The sequence below is a fragment of the Argiope bruennichi genome, chromosome 9 (assembly GCF_947563725.1).
Source record: "Argiope bruennichi chromosome 9, qqArgBrue1.1, whole genome shotgun sequence".
Taxonomy (NCBI): Eukaryota; Metazoa; Arthropoda; class Arachnida; order Araneae; family Araneidae; genus Argiope; species Argiope bruennichi.
Genome location: NC_079159.1, coordinates 14,972,233 through 14,988,367, shown reverse-complemented (window position 1 = coordinate 14,988,367; position 16,135 = coordinate 14,972,233). Strand labels below are relative to the sequence as shown.

The 16,135-nt window shown below is 27.1% G+C and overlaps 1 protein-coding gene across 1 annotated transcript in view; it reads left to right on the top strand.

Annotated features, from left to right (window-relative positions):
• LOC129984343 (inhibitor of Bruton tyrosine kinase-like) overlaps positions 1-14,049 on the top strand; it is a 33,769-nt gene extending 19,720 nt beyond the window's left edge. The window contains exons 12-25 of the mRNA XM_056094206.1: positions 154-366; positions 1,319-1,425; positions 2,971-3,057; positions 3,143-3,263; positions 3,479-3,578; positions 3,748-3,849; positions 4,342-4,459; positions 5,243-5,303; positions 5,419-5,697; positions 7,090-7,280; positions 8,700-8,825; positions 9,986-10,072; positions 11,545-11,737; positions 13,846-14,049. Of these exons, the coding sequence (XP_055950181.1) occupies positions 154-366; positions 1,319-1,425; positions 2,971-3,057; positions 3,143-3,263; positions 3,479-3,578; positions 3,748-3,849; positions 4,342-4,459; positions 5,243-5,303; positions 5,419-5,697; positions 7,090-7,280; positions 8,700-8,825; positions 9,986-10,072; positions 11,545-11,737; positions 13,846-13,977 (1,917 nt within the window). The 3' untranslated portion in view covers positions 13,978-14,049. The remainder of the gene's footprint in view (positions 1-153; positions 367-1,318; positions 1,426-2,970; positions 3,058-3,142; positions 3,264-3,478; positions 3,579-3,747; positions 3,850-4,341; positions 4,460-5,242; positions 5,304-5,418; positions 5,698-7,089; positions 7,281-8,699; positions 8,826-9,985; positions 10,073-11,544; positions 11,738-13,845) is intronic.
• The last annotated feature ends 2,086 nt before the right edge of the window (positions 14,050-16,135 follow it).

Genomic DNA, 16,135 nt, shown 5'->3' with positions numbered 1-16,135 from the left:
AGAATTATTTGGTACTTTTTAATAACTCTAATGAAAAAATGTTTTTAAAAACTTAATTCTTGTTATTTTTATTTTTTATTATTTTTATTTACCTGTTTATTAAAATAAGTTAATTAAATAATTTATACCAATTTGTGTTTATGTATTCCTTAGGTAGAAAAAAGAGAATTTGCTGCACATAAATATATTCTGGCATCTCGCAGTGAATATTTTAAAAAGCAGTTTAGTAAAGAAAATTCCAATAATGCAATGACAATAGACAACATGAAATCTGAAGCTTTCGAGCAAGTTCTCAAATTTATGTATACTAATCATTGTGATTTTTTAACTAATGGATATGAAGTCAAATGGTCAGTGACAAAAGAGGTATGTTATTTCTTTGTTTAATACTTTATTTTTAAACATGTTTTTAAAATAATTTTTATAAACAATGATTTGCTGTGTCTTAAGTGTGATTTGATACATAGCATTTCATTTCATCAGATTTTCTTTATATGGAGATTTTTTTTAAATCATTCTATACTTTTAAACCATGAAAAAAATTTTAATATCAAACAATTTTTTTGATTACAATAGTCTCGTCATATTCGGAATATAACTGCATTTCTACTGAATAATCCATTATTTTGAGCTTAGTAGTTATTTTAATAAAATTATCTTTTTTTGCTGTTCTAGACATTCAACTAAGCTACTTTAAAAGAAAACATAATAAATGTTTAATACATGAAATGAAACGTGGATATTTATTTTCAACCGAACCTCTGGAGAAAGCAGTTTTAAAAAGAAATAAAAATACTGATGGAGAAACCGGTTGATTAACTATAATATAGTTATAATATTATTAATAATATTATTATTATTGAAACACAAGATTAAGATATACTTTTTATTATTTATGAAACACTGTACAACCATCGATTTTCATTATCAAAGATAAATAGATAGAAACACCCTAGATTTCAGACATGATATCAAACGGCCACCTTTGCTTCACCATAAATTTTGCTGTATTATATTCGGTCAAAAATAATTTCAATCTAAGATGGACTTGCCCATTTTCAAAATAAACGGTTCATTTATTGAATATAAAAAAGTTTATTCTATAGTCTGTTTTCGTGTTTTATATCAATGTTCATTTTTTATGTTTTATGTCATTGTGTAAGAGAAAATAAGTTTGTAAAGTTGTGAAACTTCATTAGTGTTATTTGTTCTAAAAACCATCCACAATGCATTCTGTCATTGTGAAAATTAATTTGATCATTTTTGAAAATGTATGATTTTTTTATCATAATTTTCATATTTATTAACTCATTTAAAGGATGGGAAGAAAAGTAAATCAGGTGCCAAAAATGCTAAATCTCCTAATCCAGTGCAGCTTGTACAAGAAGCTAGCAAAAGATTTGGTCTCACTCGTCTTTCAAAAAGGTACTCATCTTGTATTTATTTTTTTAAATTATTCATTGTGTTTGAGGACATTATATTACTGAAAAATTTTATGTCTGATATGGGCTAAAAGTGTTTTGCTACATTAATGATTTTAAACCAGATGCCTTGTGCCTGATGTATGTGTGTATAATATGAATTTTAATTTCTTATTGTTTTTTAAATAAGATATGGCTTTTATCTTTTTATTGCTACTTTAACTTGTTTTGCTTGATTTTTAAAAATTTCTTTAATATGTATTTAATTAATCATATTAAAAATCAGTCTCATTCATCAATTTCCAATATTATAGCTTCTTCATAATTGGTAATTCTTCAAAAAAATAAAGTATAAAAAAGGATTTCAAATTATTGCAATAATTAATATTGGTATGAAATTGTTTTATTCAAGCCCAACTTTTAGTTTATAATGATTGTGGTATCAAAACAAATTTCAAAATAGCTTAATTCACAACAACGTCAAACGGTATTTGCTGCCTCTACTGATAATAAAGAATTGATATGGAATTGGCTATCCACAAATAAAATCATTTGACCGGAACAAATGAGATATTATACTTCTTAGAGTAAAAATGTGTAGCTCAAAAAGATTTTTTAAAATTTTAATTAATTAAAAATGAAATTGTGGTTTTGGAATTTTTCTGCTGTAACTTCCAAAATATTGTTGCTAAAAAATATAGTTTTTTTAATGATAGTAATTTAAATGTTATACATTTTGATTTTTTTTATATAATTTTCATTAATACCCTTTTTTTATTGTTGCAAAGAAATTCAGACTGTAATTGTCGTTTCATCAAATATTTTAATAGCTCATAATTAAAACTAAAGAAAAAAGATTCCATTAATTATCTAAATATCACATTTCAGAAATAAGAAATTAACTTTCAGCACTGTAAAAGACAATGTCCAGTTAGAAGATGGGGTTTTGATGTTTACCATAGTTTGATGTTTAAAAATATTTTGTTGAGAAAATGATGACTATCAAATTGAGCATAAGAAATTTAACTATTCTTATCAAACCAACCACTGAAGGTGCCTAGTTTGTAACAAAAGAGAAATAGTATGCTCATAAACTGCATAACATGATGTTCATGCAAGAGAAATATGCAATTACTTTAAATTTGGAAATATTACAAGGATTGAATTATAAAATCATGCTATTTTCTTTTGCAAATGCACTCTTCTTTTTCAGTTTTCCTCTCTTCTTTATTGCATTATTTGCTTTCTCAAAGTTATTTTCCAGCACTTTGGATGCTAAATAGAAAAGAAATGTGTCTAAATATGTTTATATAAATAGACGATCCAAATAAAAAATTTGGACATGTCTATGATTTGAAATTTATTACTACTGAATAGATTATCAGAGTGAATGGCAATTATTTTGTTTTAATGAGGTCATTCCAATGTTTTTGTTCATCTCTTAATGTAGTGTGGTATCCAAAATAGCAAAATAGCCATGTCATTGCTGCAATTTATACGAAAATGAAATGAAATTTTCTGTTTTAACTGTCTATTTTTGACTTTCCAGATTGGAAAGTGTGAAGATTATTAATGGCAAAATATCTGCTAATGAGTTGGATAAGATGCCTCGCCTGACTTTTAATCGACGATCCTTGTAAGTATATGGCAATTATTTTTCAGTTGCATGTTCTTATAACATAATATTTCCTTTATTGATCTTTTCCCCCATTTTTTTCCAGGCCTAATCTATATGATGTTAATTTGATATCATCTGGTGGAATTGCTTTTGGATGCCATAAATGCATTCTAGCTGCTAGACTTGATTATTTTCATTGCATGTTAGGAACTTGTTGGGCAGAGGTAAATATTATTTATGATTAAAAATATTAATATTCTAAGTGAAATGTAGCTGAATTAAGACTTTGACTTTTCATAATTTGGTCTTTTATTAATAAAAGTGTAATAAACTGAAATTAATCACATTTGTTTTAGTAATTGCTGGCAGTTATTGATGAAATGATGTCGGTATCATGTTTTAATTAAAAACTGTTTTTTTTTTTTTTTTTTTTCTTCAGAATTTTCAACTAGATAGTTTGACACTAGAAGACACATCATCTAAAGTCATGGAAATTTTGATTGAATACTTGTATACTGATGATGCTGGAAAGTTAACAGGTGAGCTTATATTTTATAAAATCTTATTTACATTCTTGATACTTTATGATGGGTTAAATTCTTCCTTTAATGTTTATTTGTGTTCCATTTAATATAATAAATTGTTTTGTGATGTGGATTTTTTTTTTTTTTTTGGAATAAATAAATTTCTAGTTTTTTCTTTCTTTAGATTCTGATGATGTTGATTTCTTGTGCAGTGTTCTGGCAACTGCTGATAAATTTTTGGTTCCACGTTTGAAAGAAACTTGTGAATTTGCCTTAATTAGACTGCGTAAGTTTATAAATTCAATTATTTTAATTCTAAGAATAAATACAGGTATCCTTTTTTATATTGCATTAGATTGCACATTTCAGTGTTCAGAAAAAATTCATTAATCACTTTATTAGTATTATTAGCCTTTAATATTTTTGTGCTTTCTTATGAGTATTAATAAATCTTTTATCCCTAAATGTGTATTTATATACATATAAATATATATTACAGTATAGCAGCAAATTGATGAATTCTATATACTTTTTTAATAATTGCTAATTTTATTTAAGCAATTCTATTTTATATGTTTATTTTCAGTAATTTAATTTAGAATTCTTGTAGTATATATGTATGTATGTAGTAAAGACTATAATAAATAAGGAGATAGATAATGATAAAATGATAAGACTTCCCCAATTAAAAATATAATTCTTAATTAAATTAATTTTTATGAAAGAACAAAAGTAATTATTAAGTATTGATTGTTTTTCTTATCCTTTCTTTCCTTAGTTACCTTGAAAAATGCAGGTGATCTTTTGGAGTTTGCTTCTTTTTATAATTCTGAGCAGCTAAAAAGATCCTGCATGCATTTCATATGCATCAATTTGCCTGCAGTTGTTGAATTAAAGTAAGCAATCTTTTTTTATATAATATATATCTCATAGTAATATAGTGGGAAAGAAAATTTAAGATATTTCATTCAAGTTTTATATTTAATTTGTATTGTTGCATTATATCTTTAGTTTTCACGTTATTGCTCTTCAGAATTTCTTTACAATAAAATAAATAAAGCATTAAATACAACCACATAAAAAAAGAGGATTGTTTGAATGCCACATATTATTGGATGTTCAAGTCTATTTTTTTATTTGTGGCTTTATTATTTATTTTTAGTTGAATATGGCTGGCTAAATTGTACGGTTTAAAAGCTTTTTTTATTATTATTATTATTTCCTTTATGAATTCAGATCACAGTTTTAGACCATAAAATTTGATATGCTGTTTTTTTATTAGTTCTTTAACTCCCATTTGAGTGGGAGAAAAGGTACAATATTCTATTTATTCTAAATGTTAATAGCAAACAATTGCCAGGCTTTATTTTAATTTTGCCAGTCTTTTTCATTCTATTTATAAATAATAATTTTGATATACACACATTTCTCATAGAAAAGAAAATATTATTAGTTATTTATAAATAATCATTATTTATTAATAGTAATTTGAATATGCATACCATACATCTTTTAAAAATATTTCAAAAACATTTTAGGGTTGTTTTTTTATTAATATTTTTGTTAAGTGTCATCTTTAGAATCATAAAAAATGTGAATTTTGTAACTATAAACACATTTAAATAAAAAATTATTATTGAAGATCATACGAAACTAATTAATATATTTTAAATTTTTAGAGTTCTTGAGATTGTTAATAAAGAAGCAATGGAAGAATTGAGCACATATTATAGAAATTTAGTAAGTGATATGGATTTTTTGTATTTTTTAAATTTGTACTTATCTTCACATTTATCTATAATTGTCCATCTTCAAATTTCAATAATTATATTATATCATCTGTTTATCCTTGTAGGTTCCTTGGATGTACAGTAGAAGAATCTCTCTTAATAGAAGTGATTTTGAAAAAGATCTTGAATTACTTGAAAAAGAATTTCCCATCAGTGATACAAGTACATTTGAAAAAAATAAAATGGATTCTCACGATAGTAAAAGTAAAAGCAGACGTCGATGTACTTCCTGGCGTTCTGAGTCTAAAGATACATCATTAGTAACAGAAAAGATAGAAAGTGACATTAAAACTCCTGAAAAAGATATTGTTATTGATATTGTAATACCTGATGTTAATGAGAAGGTTAGTTCATGAAAACATTTTTATTCTTTTTAAATTAAGATAAATTCTTTGGTATTTGCTAATGACTTTATAATTTATTTTGAATTCAGAATATCATTTTGAAGATTTTAACATTATAATCCAAAGGAATGAATAGTGATTCTTTTATTGTTTTTTGTTTTTTTGTTTTTTTTAACAAATACAAACCTTTTTTTAGAATTTATTTTGCACTTTCTGTAATGGTATAGCCAGTTGAAAGAAAGGGTAGCTCAAAAAGAGAAGTAAATGCTTAAAGGTTTTTGAGAACAAAGCGTTAAAGAATTTATATGACTTGTTATTAATTCAATACTTTTAGATCTAGAATTTCCATTAAGGTTAGACTGAAATTGTGATGATAATAACTCTTTACTGAAAGTATTAAAACTATGTAATTAAAACTATGTAATCTGATTCCAAAAAAATAAAATTTGTATTTACAAAGTATACACAATTGTCAGTTAATATTATTGAAGGTAAAGTAATGTTCTTGATGATAAAAATTACAACCTAACATTAATTATTAACAAAGATTTAAAGTCTCTGCCTCTGATTTATGCCTTGATTACCCAGGTTACAAAATAAAAGGAATTTAAATTTATCTATGGTTCAGCTAAGTCATAGGAAATTACACAAAATTCCTTCTAGTTTCTTCCAGTTAAAAATATATACTCAACAAGATCACTGTGCTCTAAACGTCTTCAGATACCCATTTCCCATTTGCTCCATCTTTGCCAGATGTTCTGCCTACTCACTTGTCAGAAAAACTCCTCTCACTTCCCTGTGCAATCATTTTCCTCTTCGCTTTCTTGCCAAAATATACCACTTCTCCGATAGGACCAAGGAGCAACCCTAATTTAGTCATTTAATTCGAGACAGATGTATTGCCTCCTAGAAGAAAAATTCTCACTTCTGCCTATGAAGTTCTTGCATTTTTTATCTCTGACTTCACAAAATAAAGAAATTAGATATAAATATTTTTCATGACATTCCTTTCAAAGGCAAATATAATTATGGCAAAAAAAAAAAAAAAAAATCATGTCTCAAGCACCATGTACCTTTATTACACTACTGATTAATTGGAAGATTAAGAGTCACGCTAGGTCATGTACTTATTTTAAATATAAAAATAAATAAATCATACATAATCAGTCTTACTCTGGTGCAAATAACAGATTTTTCTCTTATTTTAATACATAATATTAAAAATGACTTCTTATGATATTCATGGTTGATATGTATAAATCTTTTTCTATTAAAATCGCTATTTTGGACTTCAAATCTTTGTCAATTTATTACCTTCCTATTGTCTTCGATATTGTTTGATTAGAGGTTCATTATTTTAAAATAGTTTAGTAATTTTTTTGTTTGTTTCAGAATGTTATTAATGCTCCACCTAAAGAGAAGAAATCGTCTATTCCAGAAACAAATGAAGTGCCTGATAAATCAGAAGTGAAAAAACAAGGACAATGGACTATGAAGTGTCCAAATAAAGATCAATTGTTAACTTTAGACCAGATAATGCTAACAGAAGAATTAAACTATACACCTCTGCAAAAAAAAGCAAAGTAAATATTTTTCTCCTTTACCATAAAATAAAATCCCACCAATTGGCACCTTTAGACATACTCACAGATATGGGAGAAGAGAAATTGCATATAAGAAAGGAGATTCTCGTTTTTTGTTTGTATATAATTATTCTATGGGGTTAAATCAATTCCATTCCTATGGTAGGTCATGTTTCTTACTTAAATGGCAGAGGTGTGTGAATGGGTTGTACCATAATGGGAACTATTTTGCTTCTATCTCGATACCCAAATTAAATGTTGTGTCAGTTTGATCATTTTTAGACCCTGGATATTATAACAGGGCTGGGGTGGCTTGCTTATGCAGCTATGAAATAAGAAGCATTTGTAATCACTTCTCTTTTTAAATTCTCTAAATGGCTTAATTTAAAGTGTCTGTGCACATTTAAAAGGCAGTTTTTGGTCAAAATTCACAATTTTTTTTTATTTATTGTTTTAACTTAAACTTATTTATTTGGGTTTCTAAATCTGTAGAAACTGAGATATGTAATTTTTTTAGAAACAATTGTAGCTGAAAACGAAACCAGAAGTTTGGAAATTAAACCGGAAATTGAATATTTTCCAATATTTTATCAAATACACACCTCTCTGAATTATAATTTATTTTATGATATTTTTTATCAGCAAGCCATGTGTATTAGAAAATGTTTTGAATAGTTTTTATGCCAAAAAGATTGGCAATTATATATGCTTTTGAACATTGTTTATGTTTACAAAGCATTTTTAGTACAAGACAAATGAAAATTTTAAATGATTTTCTTTTGAAAAACTTGGATTTCATAAAAATGTTCAGATGCAAAACATAATATCTTAAAATCTTTTTAATATATTACTTTAAAATTTTGCATTCATGTTACCTTAAGTGTTCCAAAGGCAATGAACTAGGGATATAACTTTGAATTCAATAGTTTTTGGTTTAGAGCTACTTAATATAATTTTCAACAATGAATTTTGAAAACTTTTAAATACAGAAATATTCAATTACCTATAACTTTTTTTGTAAGTGCGCATATTTCTCACATTCTATTTCATTCCCATCACTATAGCTGTAAATATGTAGTGTATAAAAATAATTGGAATATGTACAATAGAATTGTTTTGTGGAGTGTTTTGCTTTTTGTTGCAATTTTCACTATTTTTTTTACCCAAATTGACATATTTTACAGAATCTCAATTGACATAGAATTTCCTGATCAATATTTTTCATTATTTGAAATCACACTGATCCAGAAAATGAACTGAAATAGCTTATCAGAGGGATTTTTCAAAAATTTGTCTCCGAAGGTAGACAGATACCTTAAATTTATTCCTCCAAGATGTATTTAATTTTAAATTACAAACTAACTTGCTTATGATTTTGTTTGATATTTTTGTAGTGTTTTAATTTTAAATTTATTTCAGCTTTCCAGATAAGAAACCCTTACCCCACTTGTCACAAAAGCAGAAGAAAATGATGAAAGCCAACAAAATTCAGAGTCCTGAAATACCAATCCCAAATAACTCACCTAGTCAGAGTGCATGTCCTTGGTATGTAATAATGTTCTTTATATTGCCCAGATTAGATTTTTTATGGTACTATTTGCAGAATTTTTTTATTGCAGCATTAATTTTTCTTATTTTAACTTTCTTTTATTTTTATTAGAAATTATCACTCAAATTATTTTTCGGCTGTGTTTTTTGAATAAAAAAGTGAAAGAACAGATAGTATTTGCCAAATCAAAGTGTTTAAAAAAATAATCCAAAAGAGTAAAGAATAGATTTACAAAATGTTCCTTATTTATAAATTTATTATCAATGTGTAAAATGCTCATATGTATTATAGTATACAGGCTGTATTAAAATGTTGTGTATGAACTTCAAGTGTCCATTAGGCCTTAGTAAATAATTTCCTCGTAAAATGTTATGCCTGGAAGCATAATTAGCGAATTCTACAGGATGATTATTTTTAGTAGATATTAGAAAGAACAGAATTGAATTGGTTCAGACAAAGCTATTGCAAGCGAAAAATGCATAATATAGTAATATGTGATTACTTATTAAGCATCTGGTAATGAATGAGGCACGGTATGCATATGCAAACTTTTGTGTAAAAATATTTGTCAATTTTCACATTTTTTGGGATTTTTTCCTGTTAAAATACATCAAGTCCCTGGTATACAAAGAATTATTAATCTTTGATCTCAACCCCAGGATTTCTGAAACAGCAACATGAATTTGCAATATATCTATTTAAATCTGAATAAATCCAACTGTTCGGTTTGTGATGCCTTTATTGTAGAAAATAAAAGGTTTTTGAACATATAAAGTAAGTTTCCAGTTGTGCAATTTCTGTAATGGGCTATCAATAAAGCACATGTTCCACACAGCTATCTGCTCTGTTTCTTTGCAAGTCCCCCCCACACACACACATGTGACTGTAGTGCCATTTGGTTGCATTTCTGGTCAAACTTCTCAGGCAAAGATTTTTTTGTGTGTGTGCTGTAACAGACCAACATATGCAGTTGTATATATTATTCAAATATAACTAATTCCTGTTTGAACTCACCATTTGTTTGAAAAATAACTATTTTATTGAGCTGAAGTATTTTAAAAACCACAAACTCAATTTATTATTATATGATTAATTTGATTATTATATGAAATTTTTTATGATTACTTGAATGCTTAATCTATGCAAAAAATTTTAGGGCCAAATTGCCCGAGCAGTCACCACCATCCCCTTCATTTTGGGAAGCTGTTGCTAAGAAGGATTTTCAGCCTTCATCCTTAACAAGGTAAGGCATATATATATATATATACTTTTTTATAATCTCAGTATATTAGCATATATATGATTTTTATATTATTTCATCATATTCTTCTATTTAATTGTGCTCTTTAATCATACAACATTGTTTTTCCTACTGTTTAATTAGATTACATTCCTGATTTCTGATTCCCGATTGAGAAATTGAGAAAACTATTCTTCCTTTTACATTTTCTGGGTGGAAAAAATATCGACTTTCTTAATAGTCTACTATTGAGTTCTTAATAGTCATCCTACTGATTCGAAAATTCTTTGTTTCTTATCAACGTTTATGATCCTCAACTACCTTATTTCTACTATTTTCCTCAGGAGAGAGATGCATTGCATAAAAGATCTCTCATGATTTGTAGAACCATGTTTTTCGATTCTGTATTGTCATTGCAATTTGGCTACAGTTAAGTAAATTCTTTTGCACAGACCATTTGTTGGAATTGAATTTCACAAATAATATATTGATGCATCCCGACTTTAAATCCAATTTGTAATTAAAACTGCATTAATTAAACTCATTTTTTTCAAACTATGCCCAAAAAAATGTTGTTCTAAATTTTCTGTGAATTGAAACATATATAGTATCCAAAGTTGTGAGCTATTGCCAAACGGCCATTCACAAATTCAGTAAGATTTTTCGTCCACAAAAACGTTTTTCACACATAAATTTTCACGATTAATTTGCAACATGCCAAATTTCTATGGGGAGGGTTAATTTTTCACTGATTGGAGTGGAGTGGCTAAAAAAAAATTTGAACTCATCTGTAAAACAGTTAATTAATAATCAATAAATGACAGTATTTTAATTGTTCTTGTTCTACATAAGAGAAAAATGTTTTTATAATTACCTGAAAAATATTTTTTTAAAAATTAATGGAAATAGAATGTCAGGTGCAGAAATTTTAGTTTTAGTTTTTAAAATTCTTTGGGAAAGTGAACTAATTTTTAAATACAGTAAATTATGTCAGAGGTCCAAAACAAATTTCTTTAGAACAACAATTGTTGTTTTTTTTAAAATCTGTGCAAAGATATTTTTCCTGGGATCCACAGAAGTCATAGTTCCAAGAAATTAATACAAAAAAAATCATTAACAAAAGCATAAAATACTAAATATAAGATTTTCTACTCTAAATTTCAAAATTTGGGCATCAAAGTGGATTAAGTCACTGATAAACTACCTGTGTGTCTAATCAGGAATTAATCAAAGAAAATTAATTTGTCTAATTAATTTTACCTGTCACCAGGTTTGATTCCTGATTGGTAATAAATCTATATCAAACAGCTAATGAAGTTTAAATATCATTTTTTTATATTTCAGTTAAATATTCTATTTCATTAATATTATTCATTGATACATTAAAATTAAAATACAATCATTAGATGTAGATCTAACTAATTAGTCACATTGATATAAAATTGGTACACAAATATATTATTTTTAATTTTCAGAGAGTTTTCCACTCCACTGAGAAGTTTCTCCGTAACAGAAGAAAAGAAACCTAAACCTTCAACTGATATTCTTAGCTCATCTGTAGAAAGTTCGAAAGATATTGTGATAAGTTTGCATGATATTCAACTTGCTGAAGAACAGAAGCTACGCAGAGCTGCTAACCCCAAGATTAAGCCACTCCATATTTTGAATGTAAGGAAATTTTAATCTTTCATTCAATTAAAGATATTGTTGAACTTTCCATTAAAAAAAATTGTGTGTGTGTAGCGATATCTCATAATCTAATTTAAATCTTTTCAATTAGAATTAAATTTAAATCTTTAATTAAATTCCTATTTTTTATCTTAGCTCATATTACTTTATTCTAAAATTTCCTCTTATTTTCTGATTCAAATTCCACCTTTTCATTTAAGTATTTCTAACATGTACTCTAAAGAATGTCTAAATTTGTAATTCTCATGCTGCAAGTAGAGATAAAAATCTCCAAGGCTCTCCGTATTTTTTTCAAAGCTACATAAGAGTCCCTTTCTCCGATCGACACATATATAAAAAAAATCTCAATATAAATCTGTCAGTAAAAAGCACTGACAGAAGAATTTCTCATACTTTGACTCTTATATTTTGGTGTGAACATATATATCTCACATTTGTTGCCATGTATAAATCATGCCCTTCCATGGAAAAATAAATTGAATTGAATTGAATTCCCAATTTTTTTTCTCTTCAGCCATTCATCTGCAAATCTATGTTATATATATAAATAAATATGACTCTGCCGGTGCTTGGGCAAAAAGAAGAAACATTTGAATTCCCTATTAATTTATTTTACACTGAGTCATAATTTATACAGGGAAGAGGCAATGATAAAAAAGACATATGTTTATGTTGCAATATGAGAGTAAAAGCGACAGAAATTTTTCCCTTCAGTGATTTTACTGTGAGATTCTGATAGGGGTTTCTTTGACTCATGTCAACTTTAAGCAAAGGAATTTTAAGTATCTTTTAAAAAGATGTGCAGGTGTTAAGGATTTTTATCTCTTGGTTCCCAGCGTTGGAACCATGGAGTCTGCAATTTTATTAAGTGTGTGAATGAAATAATGAAATAAAAAAAATGAGAATTGGAGCAGGAAATAAGGGAACATTTTAGAATGAAATTAACATGGACTAATTTAAGATAAAAATTCAAAATTAATTAGTATTTAAATTAGATTTAAAAATATCCTTACATATATATATTACTTTTTAAGATTTTAAGATGATTATTTATTTATCAAATGCTTACTAATGAATTTTGATACACTAAAAAATACTACTTAAATATATTCTTTGGTTTTAAGCTAAAGATTTATTACTTGATCTTATTACTTACTTGATTACTTATTTATGTCATGTAAATCATAAAGATGCATAATTAGATGAACAGTAAATTCTTGATTAATAATATATAGATTTCAAGTCATTTTAAACAAAATATCACAATTGTAAGCAAAGAAGTAATTGGGAAGTCAGCATATTATTTATATTATTTGCCATCAATAATTCTGCATGTTCTGTTTGGAGGAAATCCCCATTCATTCTACAAATGCATCATTATGGCCATCAATTTTCTATACCTAAAATCACTGAAATATGAAGTTTTAATAATCGAATAATGTATGTATATAGCATATTTCAGTTCACTAGAAAGTATCTAGTGTGATTTCACAAAGAATATTTCTTAATGAATTTTAACAAATTTTCTAATTGATCACTGTCTTTTTTTTTTTTTTTTTTCTTTTAAGATAGAGTTCACGGTAAATTACTAAAATTACTAACACTAATAATTCATTTCAAGTCTATATAAAAATGTGTATAACATTGTCCGGCCATGTGTGTAGTATATAGCTTTGTTTGGACATGTGTATAGCGTATAACATTGTATGGCCACGTGTGTAGCATCGTCCGGCTATGTGTGTAGCTTAGCATACAGCCATCTGTATTTATTTAGCATTGTTTGGCCATGTGTATTGGCAATTATTTATAAAAGTTACAAAAAAATTAGAAAATATATAATATAAAAATGTTATAAAAATTTACACTTATTTTTAAAAAATGAAAAACCTTTTTAAAGAGCAATCTTAAGACAAGTATGAATAGTTTTCTTATTTTATTTGCAGGTATTGATTTTTAAATTAGCAAGTAAAACTTTGAAAAAAAAAAGTAAAAATTTGAAAGTTAAATTATTAAACAAGTGCAAGATAAAATACTTTGGAGAAAAAATATATTTGATAAAAATTATCTTCTTCAATTGATTTTTACAGATTGAAGACCAAGCTATTGAAGAACTGCTCGCTTTGTACAATGCTGAAGATAATCCTAAGGAAAAAATAATAGTTTCAAGAGTGCTACCTGAAGAGATTGTCAGCCCAGTTTGGAAGCGGAAAGGCCATTAATGTAGTTATGTTTTGTTTATAGTTTTATTTATTGTTTTAGTCCAAATAAAACTTGCATACTGTCCTCTAGAAGTTGTAATTACTAGCTTTATTATTCAGGGGAATTAAGTGAAGTACAAATATTTGTTTTATATCATTATAGTTAGGAGATATGTGGGAATTAAACTGGGTCACTGTTTAAAGATAATGTAAATGGTAATTTTTATTCAATTTATTGCTGTTATTTGCTGCTTTTGGTTTTGTTTTTTTTTTCTCATATACGAAAATATTATTGTCAAAAAATTCTTACAGACAAACAAATTTTCAAAAATGAATTTGTTTTTTTACTTTTTGGTATACATAGTATAGAAGAATTATTATAATCGTCAAAAATTTGAACCTGAGCTTTTCACTAATCTCCACGTTTTAAACCTCCCAAGTTCGAACAAAAACATTTTTGAAAAATGTACATCTGTCTGTGACAAAGACGCTTTGAGCTGGACGGATGAAATTTGGTATACGGTCTTTAAACCAAATATTTAGATTTCTATCAAATTATAGGCAAAATCTGTTAAAAGGAAATCTGTCTGTCCGTCTGTTTAAATGTAGTTAACACGATAACTATAAAACGAATAGAGCCAGATAAATTATATTCGGTACACATATTTATCATCTGTAGTGTAGGCACCTATCAAATTTTAAGCCAAATTCAGCAAGGGGTTGGCTAACTGGTTGATCTATACTTTCAGAAACATAAATGCAACTCAAAAACTTAAATGTATTCAATTTAATATGGGATCTTGCGATTACAAATGTAGCTTTGAGCCACAATTTTTGTTTCATTTAGTTGGTGAAAATGCGTCTAAAACACAAATTCAGTTTTTGTATTCAATTAACCCTTTGCGGTGCAGTGTACCACTACATGGAATATCTAATTTCTTTCGCTTCTAGAACGTTAAATTCAACTATAAATGAATATTTATATATATATATGTTTAAGATTCACTTTTAACCTTCTAATAATTATAGATGGCAATTAAAATCAAATTGATTCCAAATTTTCAGCTATAGCGCGATATGTATAAGCCTATTTTTTAAGGAATTTTGTTACATTTTTTTCTGGTTAAAAATAATTGTTAGTAAAATAACTTCAATATTATTTTGTTGGTTGCATGTTAAACTATTTATTCTATATATTTTTAAATTTTTATAGAGAAAGAGTACGTATAATCGTTGGATAAAATTCGGTGTTCCATCAGCTGGAACACTTCGCAGGTCATGTTACTCGGCTAAATGCTATGCAGAAAAGAGAACACCTGTGTCTTTATTTCCGGCTCATCTCTCTTTTTCGTGAAAAATGAACTGAATTCAAGGAATAGTGTTTGGGAGGGTTTGAATTCTTGGTAATGGCCTGAAGTTTAGTGTTTTAGTTTTACTTTCTTTTTTTAATCGGTAGCTTTGATCTTCTTTGTTTACAACTGCACGAAGTGTTTTACTCTTTATTTTGAGTATTACTAACGTTCGTTTTATATAATAATGTAAATATTTTTAATATACATAATGTAAACACGGTGTATTTTTTGAAGCAGTTTCGTGGCCGAAGAGAGAGAAGACACTTTGAATTTTTAAACTTCGCTTTTATTCCATCCCTGGAGGCATTGTTAATGTACAACCAAGAAGCGACGAGGTACGTCAATCAACAGCACGACACAAAAGCGAAAAAAGAGCGACTGAAATATTTTTCCAGATGATTATATACTGTAGAATTCTGATAGGGATTCTTTGACACGTGTCGTTTTAGGTAAGGGGAATATAGTGATCTTTTAAAAGAATTCGCTTAGCTTGACAGATTTTAATAATTCACTCGGAATGTGGGAACCGCTGATTTAAGCACTTTTATAGAGCTTCTGTAGCATTAATTAAGCAAAAAAAATTGGAATTGGATCAGGAAATTAAAGACCACTTTAGAATGAAGTTAATATGGGCTAAATTAAGATAAAAATTAGGAAATTAATTTAGATATATAGCTGTATTTGTTTTTTGTAAATTGAATTGCATTGAAAATGGTGCAAAGATATCAACTGATCTTTTTAAAACACTAAAAAGGCTTCAAAAATGACCCTCCAATAGCGAATCTGAGCATGCCTCCTCATGATGCACCATGGATCATGCTAAATCT